Genomic DNA, 19,144 nt, shown 5'->3' on the forward strand with positions numbered 1-19,144 from the left:
ATGTTCCTGTAGTGTTACAGACCCGTCCCCACTCCCAGTGTGGGTATAGAATGGTCCTGTAGTGTTACAGACACATCCCCACTCCCAGTGTGGGTATAGAATGGTCCTGTAGTGTTACAGACCCGTCCCCACTCCCAGTGTGGGTATAGAATGGTCCTGTAGTGTTACAGACACATCCCCACTCCCAGTGTGGGTATAGAATGTGTTACAGACCCGTCCCCACTCCCAGTGTGGGTATAGAAAGGGGGTTACATTGTCTCTAGTGCTGTCGCCTGGTTTCTACCTGGTGACCGACAATCCCAATCAGAAATATTCGCTAGGTTTTCCTTTGCCCCTAACTAAGTTGCACATACAGTGGAGAACGTCACAGTAAACTCCCAGAGGTGGTGCCTCCTATGGGGAGTGTCCTTCTATAGTTAGGGCCTGACACAGAGTCAGCCTGTGGCCAGCAGCTACAACCTCTCACACAGGTAGCCGGAGTTCTCGCTGTTGGGGAGATGAGACCATTCCCTCTCACCGCCTGCTGGGCCCTGCAGCTGCGAGTGGAGACTGCCCTTGGGCACGGCCACCTCCGGCTCCGGGCCCCACTTCACTTGTCTGAGCCTGACACCCTCCTTGTCCGAGGCACAGAGCAGGAGCACGCGTATGTCCCGTCGGAATTTGGAGTTCATCCCAAAGTAGATGAGGGGGTTGTAGAAGCTGGCAGACTTGGCGAACAGGCTGGCTAACAGACTGGTCAGCTTTGGCACATGGCGGCCGCTGGCCGACCACATGGAGATCACGGCGTACGGAGACCAGGCAACGATGAACACTGTGCAGACCACCATGGAAACCTGTAACCATAGACCAAGGACAGGTTAGGGGAGGGCAGCTCAGTAACGTCTTCAAACCTGCGTGGTGTCAAGAACTGGTGACCAAGCACTTCCATCCCCTGACTCCCTTCCAGAACAGTCCAGCAACACAACATGGTATCGCATGGCAGTGGAGTGGGGTACCTTCCTTCCAGCATCTGACTATTCAGAGCATTAATACTTCAAACCAGCCATAGGGAGTGTGGGGAGTCTGTCCCTCCAGTGGTGGGGAGACAAGGAACACACACACACTCTGCCCTGTGACACACTCACTGCTCTCTGACACACTCACTCTGCCCTGTGACACACTCACTGCTCTCTGAAACACTCACTCTGCCTTGTGATACACTCACTGCTCTCTGACACACACACTCTGCCCCGTGACACACTCACTGCTCTCTGACACACTCACTCTGCCCTGTGACACACTCACTGCTCTCTGACACACACACTCTGCCCTGTGACACACTCACTGCTCTCTGACACGCTCACTCTGCCCTGTGACACACTCACTGCTCTCTGACACACACACTCTGCCCCGTGACACACTCACTGCTCTCTGACACACTCACTCTGCCCTGTGACACACTCACTGCTCTCTGACACACACACTCTGCCCTGTGACACACTCACTGCTCTCTGACACGCTCACTCTGCCCTGTGACACACTCACTGCTCTCTGACACACACACTCTGCCCTGTGACACACTCACTGCTCTCTGACACACTCACTGCTCTCTGACGTACTCACTCTGCCTTGTGATACACTCACTGCTCTCTGACATACTCACTCTGCCTTGTGATACACTCACTGCTCTCTGATACACACACTCTGCCCTGTGACACACTCACTGCTCTCTGACACGCTCACTCTGCCCTGTGACACACTCACTGCTCTCTGACATACTCAGTCTGCCTTGTGATACACTCACTGCTACCTGTCACACTCACTCTGCCCTGTGACACACTCACTGCTCTCTGACACACTCACTGTGCCTTGTGATACACTCACTGCTCTCTGATACACACACTCTGCCCTGTGACACACTCGCTGCTCCCTGACACACTCACTCTGCCCTGTGACACACTCTCTCTGCCTTGTGACACACTCACTCTGCCCTGTGACATACTCACTGCCCTGTGATACACTCACTGCTCTCTGACACACTCACTCTGCCTTGTGACACACTCACTGCTACCTGTCACACTCACTCTGCCCTGTGACACACTCGCTGCTCTCTGACACACTCTCTCTGCCTTGTGACATACTCACTCTGCCCTGTGATACACTCACTGCTCTCTGACACACTCTCTCTGCCTTGTGACATACTCACTCTGCCCTGTGATACACTCACTGCTCTCTGACACACTCTCTCTGCCTTGTGACATACTCACTCTGCCCTGTGATACACTCACTGCTCTCTGACACACTCACTCTGCCTTGTGACACACTCACTGCTCTCTGACACACTCTCTCTGCCTTGTGACATACTCACTCTGCTCTGTGATACACTCACTGCTCTCTGACACACTGACTATCCTGAGGCTCTGGTCAGGTCACTGGTCTGAGTGCTACTGGTACCATGTAACCCAGTACTACCTGTCGCATGGTTGGGTGGTCGGCGACTAAACCGACTCCCCCACCAGGCTTGCCTGGGTGAGGAGGGTGGCTAGACACCCTGCAGGATGAGAAACAAGACCTGTCAAAGGGCGGATGAACCCTCTCGTAGGGTCAACAGCCATCTAGCAAACACGTGCCGTGAAGCATGGAAAGGGCATCCCTTGCATTGAAGCTTGGTGTGGCCATTTACTGCAACAGAACTTCCCCCAGCCGTCTTGGACCCCACCATGCCGCTGGATTGGGGGGGGGGATTTCGAGAGGGTGGGTCTGGACCTGTGCAACCCCCTACTCACCTAAAATCCATTCACACACGCTGTTCCTTTCTGAGGAGTGGGGTACCCCACTAACTGACAGAAAGGAGCCGTCATCATCCTATGGGATGGATAACCAGAGAGAGAGATCCTGAGGGAGACTCACACTGCGCTGTGACACATTCATCATGCTCCCTAACACACTCACTCACCTTGCTCTGTGATACACTCAGTGTCCTGTGACACACTCACATTGACCTGTGACACACTCACTATCCTGAGACACACTCACCCTGTCCCGTAACACACTCACACTGCACTGTGACACACTCACTAACATGCGGCACACTCACCCTGCCCTGTGACACTGTCACTGTCCTCAGACACACTCACTCTGTCCTTCAACACTACCCGTGTGAAGACGCGCTGTTTGTGGCCCGTACGACGGAGTCTGTGACAGGGGTACAAACTTTATCCTCCCAACCCCAGGGTCCACACAGTCACACAGCTCACCCGAGTCACGTCCTGCTCCAGCTTCCTCTGACAGTCCCCCACCTTGGCACCCTCCATCAACGCCCGGTTTGACTTGACCGTCTTGATGATGGAGACGTACGAAAAAATCATGACAGCCACCGGCAGGAAGAAGCAGCAGGTGAAGACCGAGATAATGTAGGACTTGTAAACAGTGGAGAATATTGCTGTGGCCCAGTCGATCTCACATGTTCCGTATTGCCGGTCTGCGTTGGAAGGAAAGATTGTGAAAAGGAATCAGAGAGGGAGAGTGACAAACAGGGAGATGGAGGAATAGAGGAGACTAATTTCCTGACATAGCCGGTTGGTGGTATAGTGGCATCAGCGCTGGACTTCAGAGCGAAGGCTCCCGAGTTCGAATCCAGCCGGCTCCCTTGAACACTTTCCATCCGTGCTGGGTTGAGCGTCGAGCTAGCAACTCGGCCTCGTAAAAATAAGAAAGCCTGCTAAAAAAAACTCTGTCATGACAGCATCCTGATGACTCCACTCGGAGTTAAGGGCTTTCTCCTTCTTCTTCAATTTCCTGACATTTTACTTGCCTTGGCAGCTCAAACTTAACTACGTTAATGGATGACAGGAGTCACACATCAATGCACCAGTACATTTCCGCAGATGTATCGTGGAGAGATTTCAGACTGGTTGCAGCACCATCTGGTATGGAGGCTCCAATTCACAGGATCGATAAAACTCCGAGGGTTGTAAACTCAGCCTGATCCATCACAGACACCGGCCTCCTCACCACTCCACATCATCACTCCACATCATCACAAGGCAATGCCTCAAAAAGGTGGCTTCCGTCATAAAGGGCAGGCAACACCCTCTTCTCATTTCTACCATCAGGGAGGAGCTACAGGAGCCTGCAGACCCACACTCAATGTTTTCAGGAACCTCTGCCACCAGATTTCTGAACGGTCCATGACGGGATGAACACTACCTTTTTGTAGTTTTTAAAATATATTCTTTTTGTAATTTGTAGTAATTTTTATGTACTGAACTGCACTGTCACCACAGAAAAAAACAAATTTCATGACACATGTTGGTGATAATAAGCTTGATTCAGATTCATACATTGGCCCAAACTCACAAAGGCAGAAAGTTCTTAATACAAACGCATTCACCTTCTGAACAGTGAAACTTAATTTATATGACAATCTCTATGATTTCATGGTACAAATTGCCTCTTTATTTAAACTGAATTCAAAGCTCTAAAGATCTAACTGGGATAATAGTCTGAATCCATTAACTAACAGCCAGGATTTTGGGATTAACGGTTTGAAATTTGAGATTAACAGTCCAGGTTTCCTGACTAATTGTCAGAGCCTGCGGTTAACTGTCTGGGTCCACAGATTAAACCTCCTCTATGGACGGTCCCAAGCCCGGCTGCGAAACAATGAGGGGTGGGCTCAGGGTTAGCAACCCCATCCCGTAAAATCCCAGAGCTACAGAAATGGCAAGAGAAACTGAAAGACCTGATCCCAGGGGGAGGAAGGATATTTAAAGATGAGCTGTACCTGGGGACAGTTTGAAAGACTGGCCCAGGGCAGAGGGCTCTGGTGAGCTACTGTTGGTGGTCTATGTCCCAGTCGGGGTGATGGGCGTAACTAACTAACCCTACAGATTAGGAGCCCTGGTTTTGGAATTGACAGACTGGGTCCGAGCTGGTGTCTGTAAGGAGTTTGTATGTTCTCCCTATGGCCATGTGGGTTTCCTCCGGGTGCTCCGGTTTCCTCCCACAGTCCAAATGTACACGGGTTAGTAGGTTAATTGGTCACATGGTGTATTTGAGCAGTGCAGACTCATTTGGTTTGAATGGCCAATTACTGTGCTGTATCTCTAAATAAAAATAAATTATTAAACAATAATAATCCATGCTCAAAATTACCATGGCACGTGAGAGAATTTTTTAGAAGGTTGTTGCCAGTTTAGGTACACATTCTCTAAAACGTTCGCCAGCCTGAGACTAACACGTCCCGTTATCACAGCGCACTGTTCCCACAGCCAATGAGAACGTGAATGGAGCCAACCCTGGCCTGTTCAGATGCTTCTTCAGGTATCTCCGATCTCAGATACTTCTACCGTTAATAATCAAATGTCATTATACTGACGTTATTTATTTAGAGATACAGAGCAGAACAGGCCCTTCTGACTTAACGAGCCGCACCACCCAGCAACCCACCTATCTAAACCCTAGTCTAGTCACAGGACAAGTTACAGTCACCAATTAACCTACTGACTGGTACATCTTTGGACTGTGGGAGGAAACTGGAGCAGCTTGAGGAAATCCGCACGCTTCACGGGGAGAACGTACAAACTCCTTTCAGACAGCAGCAAAGTTAAACTCTGATCTCTGACACTCCCAGCTGTAATGGAGTCATGCTAACCACTACAGTACCATGGGGCCCCACGGTGGTATCTTTTGTCTAATATCTTCTGTGTCTTTCTGTGGGTATTTTTTGCTCGAGGTTAATCTACAGCTGCAGGAACCCGCAAAGTTCAAAATAAAGTTATTATCACGGTACGTATATGTCAGCATACACTACCCTGAGATTCATTTTCTTGCAGGCATTCACTGTAGAACAAAGAAGCACAATAGAATCAATGAAAAACTATGCAAAGACTGACAAACAACCAATGTTTCAAAGAAAATAACTGGAAATAACAACATCAATTAAAAGTAATAATAAATAATCATTCAAAGTGAGTCCATAGGTTGTAGTCAGTGATCATTCAACAAGATCCCACCTGTGTAACTCCCCCAGCCAAACAGCGGTGCGGCAGACCAGAAGAGAGCTGCAGCCCAGACCAGCGTCAGCAGCACGATTATACTCCCATTGTTGATGCAGTGAGCTGTGGAGATACCACACCAAGGTTAGACCGAGGACCGGGACCTAGAGACAGGAATGTTCCACAACATTCCTCCCGTCTCTGTCTCTGCTAAAAAGGTGTCCGTCCCACCAGCTATTTCAGCAACCCAGGTGCTAATCTTCATCTACAATCCCCTCCCCATCCTTATTCCCAGCCCCATCCTCTCATGCCCAACCCATTCCTCCATCTTAATCTTCTTTCTTGTTCTTCCATCCTTAAGCCCGCTTTTGTTCTTTCCAGATCCCATCCCATTCCCCATTCCCCTTCTATTGCTCTTGCCCATTCTCCAATTCCCACCTCATTCCCATTTTCCCAAGTCCATTGTTAAATCCACGCGCCAACCCATTCCAATCCCCCGTTCTCCAATACATAAGACCATAAAACACAGGAGCAGAATTAGACCACTCAGCCCATCAAGTCTGCTCCACCATTCCATCATGGCTGATTTATTTTCCCTCTCATCTCCCTTCCTCTGCCTTCTCCCCATAACCTTTGATGCCTTTACTAATCAAGAATCCATCAAACTCTGCTTCAAATATATTCAATGACTAGGCCTCCACAGCCTTCTGTGTTCCACAGATTCACCATCTTTGGGCAAAAGAAATTCCTCTTCATCTCTGTTCTAAAGGGATGTCCTTCTATTCTGAGGCTGTGCCCTCTGGTCTTAGACTCTCCCACTATAGGAAACATCCTCTCCACATCCACTCCCTCTAAACCTTTCAATATTCGAGAGGTTTCAATAAGATCCCCTCTGATTCTAGTGAGTTCAGGTTCAGAGCTATCGAAAGTTCCTGTTATTTTTTTTCTTTTCCAGGATTATTCTCGAGAACCTCCTCTGAGACCTTCTCCAATGTCAGCACACCCCTTTTTAGATAAGGGGCCCCAAAACTGCTCACAGTACTCCAAATGAGGCCTCACCAGTGCCTTATAAAGCCAGACTCATTCCCATCCTTGTTTTTCCCAAAGCTACTCTCCCACACTACTTCCTAACCCTACCTCTTACTTCCCAGTCTTGTCCTGCACCTCCATCCTGGTATTCCCACCTCCACTCCCATCATCTTCACCCATTCTCATTCTTGGATCCCAGTTCGCATCACCAACCCCCTCTCCTCCTCCCATTCCCCATTTACCCACCAACATTTCATTGCAAGAGAACTGTTAAAACTATAGTCAGCGACACACGCACACCCACACACACGCACACACACACGCACACACACACGCACACACGCACACACACGCACACACACACACGCGCACACACACACGCACACACACACACGCACACACACACGCACACACACACACACCCACATACACACACGCATGCACACACACACACATGCACACCCACACACACACACGCACACGCACACACGCACACACACACACACACGCGCACACACACGCGCACACACACACACGCACACACACACGCACACACACACACACCCACATACACACACACATGCACACCCACACACACACACGCACACGCACACACACACACAATGCAGATGGAACTCAGCAGGTCAGACAGCATCTTTGGAGGAGAATAAACAGTCAATACTTCGGGTTATGAGTGGGTATGAGAATCCAGTCCAGTAAAGAGTCTCGGTACAAAACGTTATTCCCCTCCATAGATGTTGCCTAACCTGCCAAGTTCCTCGCGTACTGTGTGTGTGTTGCTCTAGGCTTCCAGCGTCTGCAGAGCCTTTTGTGGAACTACGACAGTTACCTCTGTATGGTTGACACCCTTTCATGTACCTTACGATACTGATCACTGTCAGTGTATTAATGCTGACCAGACCAAAGAGAAGTGTGAGGAAGCCATCGACCTAAAACACAAAGGCCACACGTTATGCTGTCTCCCTGAGTTTAGAAACAGCTCTAACATCATGAAGGGAAGAACTGGGAGAAGGAGGGGAAGGAAAGAACAGAGGAGATAGACTACACAGGAATTCCAGAAACTACGAGCAGGAGTAGGTGTTAAGATTGGAGGAAAGTAGGAAGAAGGTGAGGGGTTTGGAGGGAGGTGGGAGGTAGGTATTGGGATTGGAGGGAGGTGGGAGGTAGGTATTGGGATTGGAGGGAGGTAGGAGGTAGGAGGTAGGTGTTAGGATTGGAGGGAGGTGGATTATTAAGGATTATCCACGAGCAGGATTAGTAAAGATTTAAAGATTAGCTTTATTTGGAAGCATATAATGAGATGCATTATTTGTGTCAATGACCAACACACTGTGCTGGGGGCAGTCTGCAATTCCGGCGCCAGTAGAGCATATGCCTACAGCTGACTAGGTCTCACTAGCCCGTATGTCTTTGGAAGGTGGGAGGAAAGCGGAGCACTCAGGTGGTCACGGAGAGTACGTATAGGCTCCTTACAGACAGTGGCAGGAATCGAACCCCGATTGCTCGCGTGGTACAGTGTTACACCAGCCGCCCAAAACAGTCACAGCTGATCTGCCCCAGGTCTCCACTCCTCTTCAGTGCCAGTTCCCAAGAGTCCTCAATCCCCCAAACTTTCACATTCTTATCTCTCTCCAGTTTAAATATAATCCAGTGACTCAGTTTTCACTGTCCTTGGCAGCAGAGAATTCCACAGATTCCTCTCCCTCTGAGAGGAGACATTTTTACCCACCTCAGTTTTAAATAACCGGCCCTTATCTCTTACAAACAAGAGAAAATCTGCAGTTGCTGGAAATCCAGGGCAACACTCACAAAATGCTGGAGGAACTCAGCAGATCAGGCAGCATCTATGGAGAAAAGCACAGTCAACGTTTCGGGCCGAGACCCTTCGTTGTGTTTCCTTGTTCATGACTGTCCCTCCAATCCCAGCACCTACCTCCTACCTCCCTCTAATCCCACCTATCTCCCACCTCCCTCCAATCCCAACACCTACCTCCCACCTCCCTCTAATCCCACCTACCTCCTACCTCCCTCCAATCCAACACCTACTTCCCACCTCCCTCCAATCCCAACACCTACCTCCCACCTCCCTCCAATCCTAACACCTACCTCCTACCTCCCTCCAATCCCAACACCTACCTCCCACCTCCCTCCAATCCTAACACCTACCTCCTACCTCCCTCCCAACACCTACCACCCAGCTCCCTCCAATCCTAACACCTACCTCCTACCTCCCTCCAATCCCAACACCTACCTCCCACCTCCCTCCAATCCTAACACCTACCTCCTACCTACCTCCTATCTCCTATGTCCCTCCAATCCCTGTACCTACCAGATGAAGAGTGTCAAGGCACCTGGGTGAAAGGAACACTAGTCTATGTGGGAGGGAACAGTTGGCACAAAACCTCTATGTATACCATGGTACATCACACCATTCTTTAAACACATTCATGTAACTTAGATGAGATTTTAAAATATATCGTTTTTCAAATCTTTTTTTCCCCTAGTATGACGATTAACTGACTGATTTCCATTTGTACTTCAAAGCATGATTATATAGATTATCAATCTACCCTTTGCTCTCACAACACGGTAGCATCGTGGTTAATGTAATGCTAGTTCAGCCCCAGAGACCCGGGTTTGATTCCACCGCTGTCTGTAAGGAGTTTGTACATTCTGCCCGTGACTGAGTGGGCTTCCTGCAACATTACAAAGAATGTATGGGTGCAAAGTAAATTTATTACAAAAATGTAGATTATTAAGGACCCCCACCATCCAGGTCTATAGAGGGGATTAAACAGTCAACATTTAGGAATGAGACCTTTCATCAGGACTGGAAAATTCCTCCTCCTTCACCCATCAGCATTTCTGAACTAACCTCTAGAAAGCCCTCAGACTCTAGAAACTACAGCAAAGTCGTGGTGATTCAGAACTGCCAGAGGAGACTTCCGGTAGCGCTCATGGAGTGAAGTCGCGTTCTTGACTCGCTCCATTACCTCTGAGTTTTTTTTCTCTATGGTCAGCTATACTTTAATTAACCATTAAGGCATCAACTCTTACAATACGTTGAATTAAACTGAATTCTCCGACAACTGGATGGAACTTAGATCTGCTATGTCTAAGAACGAGAAAGACGGCAAGGATGGTAAACCTCCGGTTAAACCGAAAGTTACGGATTTCCCCCCGACTGAATCACCGGTGACTTTGAAAGCGATAGCGGAGTTAATTCAGAGGGAAATCTCAACCTCTGTTAGGGAGATGATTCGTACGGAAATTGCAGGCCCTGTTAAAGACCTGATTCATACGGAAATCTCAACTAATTTCCAGAAAATTGCCGATTTAATTGATAAGATGCAAACATGTATTGCGGAACATCAGTCGGCTATATCTGATCTTCAAAAATTCGCGCAACAAAGTGAGCTTAAGATGGGGAAAATCGAAGAAACAATTAATGTAATGAAGAAGAAACTGGACTTTTTGACTTTTAAAAACTCTGACTTGGAATCCAGAATGCGACGGCAGAATTTACGAATGATTGGCGTCAGGGAAGCTGTTGAAGCCAATAACCCCATGAAATATTTCTCTCAACTTTTAAAAGATGCATTCCCTACTGTATTTCCTGACCAACCACCGCTACTGGATCGTGTTCACAGAATCCCATCATACTCGTCTAGGTCAGATAGACCTAGGCATGTTATTTTACGTTTTCATTACTTTCAAGACAAGGAGAGACTGTTTCGATTCGCTCGATCTAAAGGTTTCATTGATTTTTCGGATCTTAAGTTCCGATTCGTGGAAGATTTCAGTAAACCAATCTGGGACCAACGGGTCCGTTACAGATCCGTGATGTCGGAATTCTATAAGAGGGATTTAAGACCAGCGCTGCTGTACCCTGCACGTCTAAGGATTCGCATGTCAGATGGAGCCCTTCGTTTTTTTGATTCTCCATCGGATGCCCAGAGTTATCTGGATTAACTTTCATCTCCAACATCTTAATTGCTTTCTTTTTAATTTTCTCCGTCGATCGGAGGCTGTGAATTGGTTGGTTTTAACTTTTCTGTGCCCTATTTGGGCAGAAAAGTTTACTTTCGATTTCTTAATATGGCTACTAAACTTTCTTTTTAACTGCGTCATTTCTTTCTTTTCCCAGGGGATTCTGGGTGGTTACTTCCCTTTTGTCATCTTACGTATTTCCTGTGCGGCCTTAAATTTTGTAGTTTTTGTTTAAATTTTATTCTGTTTTGCTTTTTATAATCACTTTATGTTAATAATCCTATTTTTTTTTGTTGCTGTGTCTATTCATGAGTTTGAGGTTTATTGTGGTTTTTTTTAATATATATTTTCCGGCTTTTGTTCTGTTCTGTGTGTATTCTAATTGAGCTAACTTTTTTTTACTTATTTTTTTACTGTTTTACAATTAGCTGATCCTTTTCATATTTATACCTTTTTTTTAGGGAGCGTATACCGGAAGTCATGGGGGTAGTTTTAGCGCTTGCTTCTTTCTGGCGGGTCTGCTTTAGATTTTGCCTTGGGGTCTTGGGCTGGGGGGTGGCGGGAGGGGCTTCACGTTTTAGTTTGTTTTTCTTTGGGCTATATACATTATTGAAGTACTGGTTGCGTCCTTTTCCCCGGTATCTTTTGTATGTTCTGTTCCCTCTCCGGGTTTGTGGGTCGCGCCTATTGTCAATCCTCCCTGTTGTGGGTTGACTTTAGGATTTATGGAGTCTATTATTAATTTTGTCTCCTGGAATACTAATGGTCTTAATCATCCTATTAAAAGAAAAAAAGTTTTTAAAGTGTTCCGGAGACTTAAAGCACAAATTTTATTTTTACAAGAGACCCATGTACGGAGGGGGGACAGACTACGTTTTTTCAAATTCTGGAAGGGACAACAATTTCATTCGAACTCCAATGCTAAGATTCGAGGCGTCTCTATTTTTATAGATTCCTCAGTTACTTTTATACAACAGGATATTATCTCTGATCCGAATGGTAGATTTTTATTGGTTAGTGGTTTACTATTTAATAAAAAAGTAGTTTTGGTTAATGTTTATGCTCCTAATATGGATTGTCCGGAATTTTATAAATCATTGTTTGATCAGTTTCCGAATTTGAACGAGTTTTCATTGATTTGGGGCGGAGATCTTAATACCTGTTTATCTCCAGCTTTGGACCGTTCAGCTCCTTTACGGACTTTACCTAATAAATCTGCAAATTTGATTAATTTTTTCCTTTCTGATTCTGGGTCGACGGATATTTGGCGTTTTCTGCATCCTCAGGAAAAAGATTTTTCCTTTTTTTCACATGTTCATCATTCCTATTCAAGAATTGATTATTTTTTTATTGATTCTCGTCTCATTCCTTCAGTGATTAAATGTGATTATGATTCTATAACCATTTCGGATCATGCTCCACTTAAGCTTTCTATTAAAATTATGGCCAATATACCAAACAATAGACAATGGCGTTTTAATTCGCTGTTGCTTCAGGACTCGGGCTTTGTTAATTTTATGAATGAACAGATTGAGCTTTTTTTTATAATTAACCATACAGAAGATATTTCGGTTAACACTCTTTGGGACACTTTTAAAGCCTATATTCGGGGTCAGATTATTTCGTATTCCGTTGCTTTGAGGAAGAAACAGAAGCAGGAGGAGATGGCAATTGTGGACAAGATTAAAGAAATTGATAAGAAATATGTTATGGCTCCTTCTGAGGAGCTATACAAACAAAGAACTGAACTTCAAATGGAACACAGTTTACTACTCTCGTCCTCGATTGTAAACCAATTAAAGAAAACAAGAAGTGATTTTTATGTTCACAGTGATAAAATTGGCAAGCTGCTGGCTAATCAATTGAAATCTAATTATGTTAAATCTCAAATCAATCAGATTTATAACCAAAATGATCGATTGATATTGGATCATGTGGGGATTAATCAAACCTTTTGTGATTTTTATTCTTCTTTATATCAATCAGAGTCTCCTCGAGATTCTAAATATATGAATGATTTTCTAGATAAGTTAGACTTTCCTCAGATTTCACAGGATATGTCTTCTTTATTAGATACTTCCATTACAATGGATGAGATTAAGAATGTTATTTTTTCTATGAATCTGGGGAAAGCTCCTGGCCCTGATGGGTTTACCGTTGAATTTTATAAATGTTTTGCTTCTTTATTGATTCCCTGGCTCTATAAGGTTTTTGAGGCTTCCTTGAAACTTGGTAAACTTCCGGAATCTTTTAATAGAGCATCAATTTCTTTAATACTAAAGAAGGATAAAGACCCTGCTCAATGTGCATCTTATAGACCAATATCTTTATTAAATGTTGATTCTAAAGTCTTTTCTAAGCTATTAGCAAATAGACTAGAAAAAGTACTTCCTTCTATTATTTTGGAAGACCAAACGGGTTTTATTAAAGGTCGTTACTCTTTTTATAATATTCGTACATTGTTAAATATCGTTTATACTCCCTCACAAAATGTTCCTGAGTGTGTTATTTCTTTAGATGCCGAGAAAGCTTTTGATAGAGTAGAATGGCCTTATTTATTTAAGGTGCTTGAAATGTTTAATTTTAGCCTGAAATTTATATCCTGGATTAAACTGTTATATCACTCCCCTGTAGCCTCGGTTCGTACTAACTCTTTAAACTCACCTTTTTTTCCTCTCTTTCGTGGTACTCGACAAGGCTGTCCTCTTAGTCCCCTATTATTTGATATTGCATTAGAACCTCTTGCAATTGCTATTCGAGAATCTTCAAATATTACTGGGATAACTCGGGGATTAAAGTCCCATAAATTATCACTCTATGCTGATGATTTACTTTTATATATTTCTAATCCTGAGAGATCTATTCCTGCTGTTTTAGAGTTATTAGCACAATTTGGTCTTTTCTCAGGTTATAAATTAAATCTTAGTAAGAGTGAACTTTTTCCGATTAATAAACATCTTCCCTTATATTATAAATTTCCATTTAAATTGATTAATAATTACCTTTCATATCTTGGGATTAAAATTACTTGTAAACATAAAGATTTATTTAAGACTAACTTTTTACCATTAATAGACCATATTACTCAACTTTCATCTAAATGGTTTCCTTTATATTTAACTTTGATTGGTCGTATTAATGCAGTTAAGATGGTTTTTTTGCCAAAATTTTTATATGTGTTTCAGGCATTACCAATTTTCGTTCCTAAATCTTTTTTTGATAAAGTCGACTCTAAAATTTCTTCATTTATTTGGCAGAATAAGAATCCGAGACTGGGTAAAATACATTTACAGAAAGCTAAGAGAGATGGAGGTTTAGTATTACCTAACTTTAGATTTTATTATTGGGCTATTAATATTCGACATATGAAATTTTGGTTACTTGACCGGGATATACTATCTATTCCTAAATGGGTAGCATTGGAATTACAATCTGTTCAGGGTTATACACTTGGTTCTATTTTAGGTTCATCTCTTCCTTTTGATTCGAAACGCCTTAAGCAGGTCTCTAACCCGATCGTTAAATATGCTTTGCGTATTTGGTTTCAATTCAGAAAATTTTTTGATCTTAATCAATTCGGGTTAGCGATTCCTATTTTAGGTAACATATTTTTTCCTCCCTCTTTTACGGATCGCGCTTTTCAAACTTGGAAGACTAAGGGTATTTTACGGTTTTTGGATTTATTTTTAGATGGTTCCCTTATGTCTTTTGAACAATTATCTAATAAATATAACCTATCAAGAATACATTTTTTTAGATATTTACAAGTTAGAAATTTTCTAAGTACTATACTTCCTTCCTTTCCAATGCTTCCTCCTATATATATTTTAGATTCGATAATTAACCTTAATCCATGTCAGAAAGGTGCATCGGCTATGATTTATAATATTATTATGAAACTCAGGAAAGCTCCATTTGATAAGATTAGGGTAGATTGGGAACAGGAATTGGGGCTTACCATTTCTGTGGATGATTGGGGGCAGATTTTACAATTAGTTAATACTTCCTCTATTTGTGCTAAACATTCCCTAATTCAATTTAAAGTGGTGCATAGAGCACATATGTCCAAAGATAAGTTAGCGCGTTTTTACTCGCATATTAATCCTTTCTGTGATAGATGTTCGGGGCAGATAGCCTCTTTAACTCATATGTTTTGGTCTTGCCCTACTTTGGAAACTTTTTGGAGAGATATTTTCAATATTATTTCTAAGGTATTAAATATAGATATCTCTCCTCACCCTATTACTGCTATCTTTGGACTACCTAAAATTTCTAGTAATCTTTCCCCTTCAGCCCGTAGAATGATTGCATTTCTTACTTTAATGGCGAAAAGATGTATTTTACAACATTGGAAAGAGCTTAATGCTCCAACTACCTTTTTTTGGTTTTCTCAGACGATTTTATGTTTGAATTTGGAGAAAATTAGAAGTAACCTTCATGATTCCTCATTTAAATTTGAACAGATTTGGGGACCTTTTATTCGATATTTTCATTTAATGTAATATTTACCCTTCTTGTTTTTTTTTCACTGTTTTAATGGAGGTCGGGATTGAGGACGTGATTTTAAGTTTAACTCTGTTTGGTTTCAAGTCAGCCCATTGCTTTGCTTTGCTTTTAGTTAGTTGCACGGTGGGGTTTTTTTTTGGGGTTTTTTTTTTCTTTTTTTCCATTGATATATATAAAATCTAGTATACTATTATGTTATTTTGGTTTCTTATGCTTAAATTACATTGTTTGTAGTATTTTCTTTTTGGTATTGTTATCTTTTGGAATTTTATTATACTTTAACATTGTATTAATGTTTATATGGCTTACCTTTTTTGTATACTTAATAAAAAGATTTAAAAAGAAAGAAAGATTCAGAACTGCCAGCAACTTCCCACTCTCTCCTCTGAAATAGCATCACAGAATCTTAAACACAAGAGATTCTGCAGATGCTGGAAATAGTCGCCATTTCAGGCCGAGACCCTTCACCAGGACTGGAAGGGAAGGGCAAAGAAGCCAAGATAAGATGGTAGGGGAGAGGAAAGAGTACAAACTGGAAGGTGGTAGAAGGGGTCAGGTGAGGGGGGAAGGTGGGTGGGTGGATGATGTGAGAAGGTAGGAGGTGATAGGTGGAAATCTCTCTTCCTATTCCTCCTTCTCTCTTTTTCCATTCCCTATTCTGATTACCTTCTTACCTCATTTATCCATCATCCCCTTCCGGTGCTCTTCCGCTTTCCCTTTCTTCCATGGTCCTCCATACTCTCCGATTAGTTCCCTTCTTCTTCAGCTCTTCACTTCTTCCACCCATCTCCTCTCAGCTCCTTACTTCAGCCGCCCACCTTCTCTCTCACCTGTCTTCTTCACTTGGCCTCCTTCCCGTTCCCCCACCTTCTCAATCTGGCTTCTTCCCTTTTCCTTCCTAATCCTGATGAAGGGTCTCGGCCCGAAACATCGACTGTTTATTCCTCTCCATCAATGGTGCCTGACCTGCTTGGTTTCACCAGAGAGTCTTCCCACTAGTGGGAACGCAGTTTAAAGGCTCATCTGAAGTAGCTCCGATGCCTTGGAACTATTCTCCAAGGGTTGGACTAGAACACACCTGAAATCTCTGGGATAGACTTGAGCCCATAGTCCTTGTATTCAGTCAGTCCCTTACTGCTGAAGCCAAGGACAATGTGTGAGAGGAAAGCCCACTGCCTGCACTGGCTATTGCAGCTTACCTGACACGTCCATATGGAAGTAATCAGAAAACCCTCATCTCGGAATACATTGAAGATCTCTATAATCCCACGGGAGTAGCCGAAGAGGGAGATACTGGCATCAGAGATGGCCAGGTTAAAGGTTAAGTAATCGTGCAGTTGTAGTGTTGCCCTCTGTCTGTAGAGCACAAAGATCACCACGCTGTTTCCAAACCAGGAGAGCCAGCCTAGAGGGAGCAGAAACACAGTCAACAGGCTAGTTACTGGGCTGATGCCTCCTGTCGACCTTGAAGAAGTTAAACCCTGGTGGGGGGGGTGTGTGTGTGTGTGTGTGTGTGTGTGTGTGTGTGTGTGTTTATAGTTATATCTGAGTCTGCAGACTTGCACCTCCCGCCTACGTCCCCACTGAAACGGAGACATTGACTGTGATCTGTCAGAAGGCTTCAAAGGAGAAGGTGGTCTGACAAAGGATTGAAGTCCTAGTTTCCACTCAGAGAGAAGTGACACCAGATAGTGGCAGGGACACAGGGAAACACAAGCGAACGCGGGTGTGAAGGAGCTCAGAAGGCTGAGTGGCATCTGTGGGGGGGGGGAATGGAGAGTCAGGATTTCAGGATCATTCTTCATCTGGACTGTACGGGAGAGAGGAGATTGCCAGTATAAAAACAAGGTGAAAGGAAGGGGTGGAGCAAAAGCAGGCAGATGATAGGTGTTCAGATCAAACTGTCTGTTAGTGTGCTATTCAAGAGAATAATAATTAGCTTTATCTGTCACGTGTAAATCGAGACGTACAGTGAAATGCATCATTTTGTGTCGACAAACAACAGTCTGAGGAATGTGCGGAAGGCACCCCACAAATGTCACCATTCTTCCAGCGCAAACATAGCATGACCACAATTAATTAATCCGAACTGTATGACTTTGGAAAGTGGGAGAAAACCAGAGCACGTGGAGGAAACCCACATGGTCACGGGGAGGAAACCCACATGGTCACGTGGAGGAAACCTACATGGTCACGGGGAGGAAACCCACATGGTCACGGGGAGGAAACCCACATGGTCACGGGGAGGAAACCCACATGGTCACGGGGAGGAAACCTACATGGTCACGGGGAGGAAACCCACATGGTCATGGGGAGAAAAACCAGAGCACGTGGAGGAAACCTACATGGTCACGGGGAGGAAACCCACATGGTCATGGGGAGGAAACCCACATGGTCACGGGGAGGAAACCCACATGTTCATTGGGAGAAAAACCCACATGGTCGTGGGGAGAAAAACCAGAGCACGTGGAGGAAACCTACATGGTCATGGGGAGGAAACCCACATGGTCATGGGGAGGAAACCCACATGGTCATGGGGAGGAAACCCACATGGTCATGGGGAGGAAACCCACATGGTCATGGGGAGGAAACCCACATGGTCATGGGGAGAAAAACCAGAGCACGTGGAGGAAACCTACATGGTCACAGGGAGGAAACCCACATGGTCACGGGGAGGAAACCCACATGTTCACGGGGAGGAAACCCACATGGTCATGGGGAGGAAACCCACATGGTCATGGGGAGAAAAACCAGAGCACGTGGAGGAAACCTACATGGTCACGGGGAGGAAACCCACATGGTCACAGGGAGGAAACCCACATGTTCACGGGGAGGAAACCCACATGTTCACGGGGAGGAAACCCACATGGTCATGGGGAGGAAACCCACATGGTCACGGGGAGGAAACCCACATGTTCATTGGGAGAAAAACCCACATGGTCGTGGGGAGAAAAACCAGAGCACGTGGAGGAAACCCACATGGTCACGGGGAGGAAACCCACATGGTCTCTGGGTAAACATACAAACTCCTTACAGACAGTGGCGGGAATCAAACCTGGGTGCGTAATTGCAGGTGTTATAAAGCACTTGCTCTAACCGCTACACTACTGTGCATATGCTATGTCATTCAAAACAACATAGTACAGAGTATAATCATCATGTAACTCTCACAATCTATGTAAATAATCTATTTCTACACAGTATGTGTAATGATACTTAATACCTGTAAACCTGTACACAGGTGACGTATGTGACGTGCGTATAATCTCCACACAGAGTTGGTGTTCTACGTACCAAGACTCAGCAGGTAGATGCCAATTGCCGTCTCCCCTTGTTCTGAGATGTAAGACTCCTTGAGGGGGAAGGTACTGTTCTGACTCCTCCAAGGACTATTGAGGAAAGCCATCCTTCTGACACCAGTCACTTAAAGCTCACGCTCACGGACCTCAGGCTGAGAGTCAAACATCGGGCGGAGGACACCCACCGTAACCTCGCGGGATGAGGGTGGAAGCTATGGAAGCGGCAATGCCACTCCAAGAGCCAGTCACTTGCCTTTGTTTTAGGTCCTAAACCTTACTGACATCAGTTTCTTGACTAAGCCTGACGTGAGCCTGGCTAAT

General features: G+C 44.8%; 1 protein-coding gene across 1 annotated transcript; it reads right to left on the reverse strand.

Annotated features, from left to right (window-relative positions):
- Positions 1–452: 452 nt before the first annotated feature.
- LOC134357308 (opsin-5-like) lies at positions 453–18,930 on the reverse strand. Its single transcript, XM_063068708.1, has 6 exons — positions 18,819–18,930; positions 16,724–16,929; positions 7,858–7,957; positions 5,997–6,101; positions 3,237–3,460; positions 453–833 (listed from the first exon to the last, which is right to left on the reverse strand). The coding sequence occupies exons 1-6, from the start codon at positions 18,928–18,930 to the stop codon at positions 453–455; spliced, it is 1,128 nt and encodes a 375-aa protein (XP_062924778.1).
- Positions 18,931–19,144: the final 214 nt, after the last annotated feature.

The sequence above is a fragment of the Mobula hypostoma genome, chromosome 2 (assembly GCF_963921235.1).
Source record: "Mobula hypostoma chromosome 2, sMobHyp1.1, whole genome shotgun sequence".
Classification (NCBI taxonomy): domain Eukaryota; kingdom Metazoa; phylum Chordata; class Chondrichthyes; order Myliobatiformes; family Myliobatidae; genus Mobula; species Mobula hypostoma.

Coding starts and splice junctions, on each gene's coding strand:
- LOC134357308 (XM_063068708.1), bottom strand. CDS start 18,930: ATGGCTTTCCTCAATAGTCCTTGGAGGAGTCAGAACAGTACCTTCCCC. Junction 6,102..7,857: donor AGGGTGTCAACCATACAGAG/GTAACTGTCGTA, acceptor GTATCTCCACAG/CTCACTGCATCAACAATGGG. Junction 834..3,236: donor TGGAGCAGGACGTGACTCGG/GTGAGCTGTGTG, acceptor CTATGGTTACAG/GTTTCCATGGTGGTCTGCAC.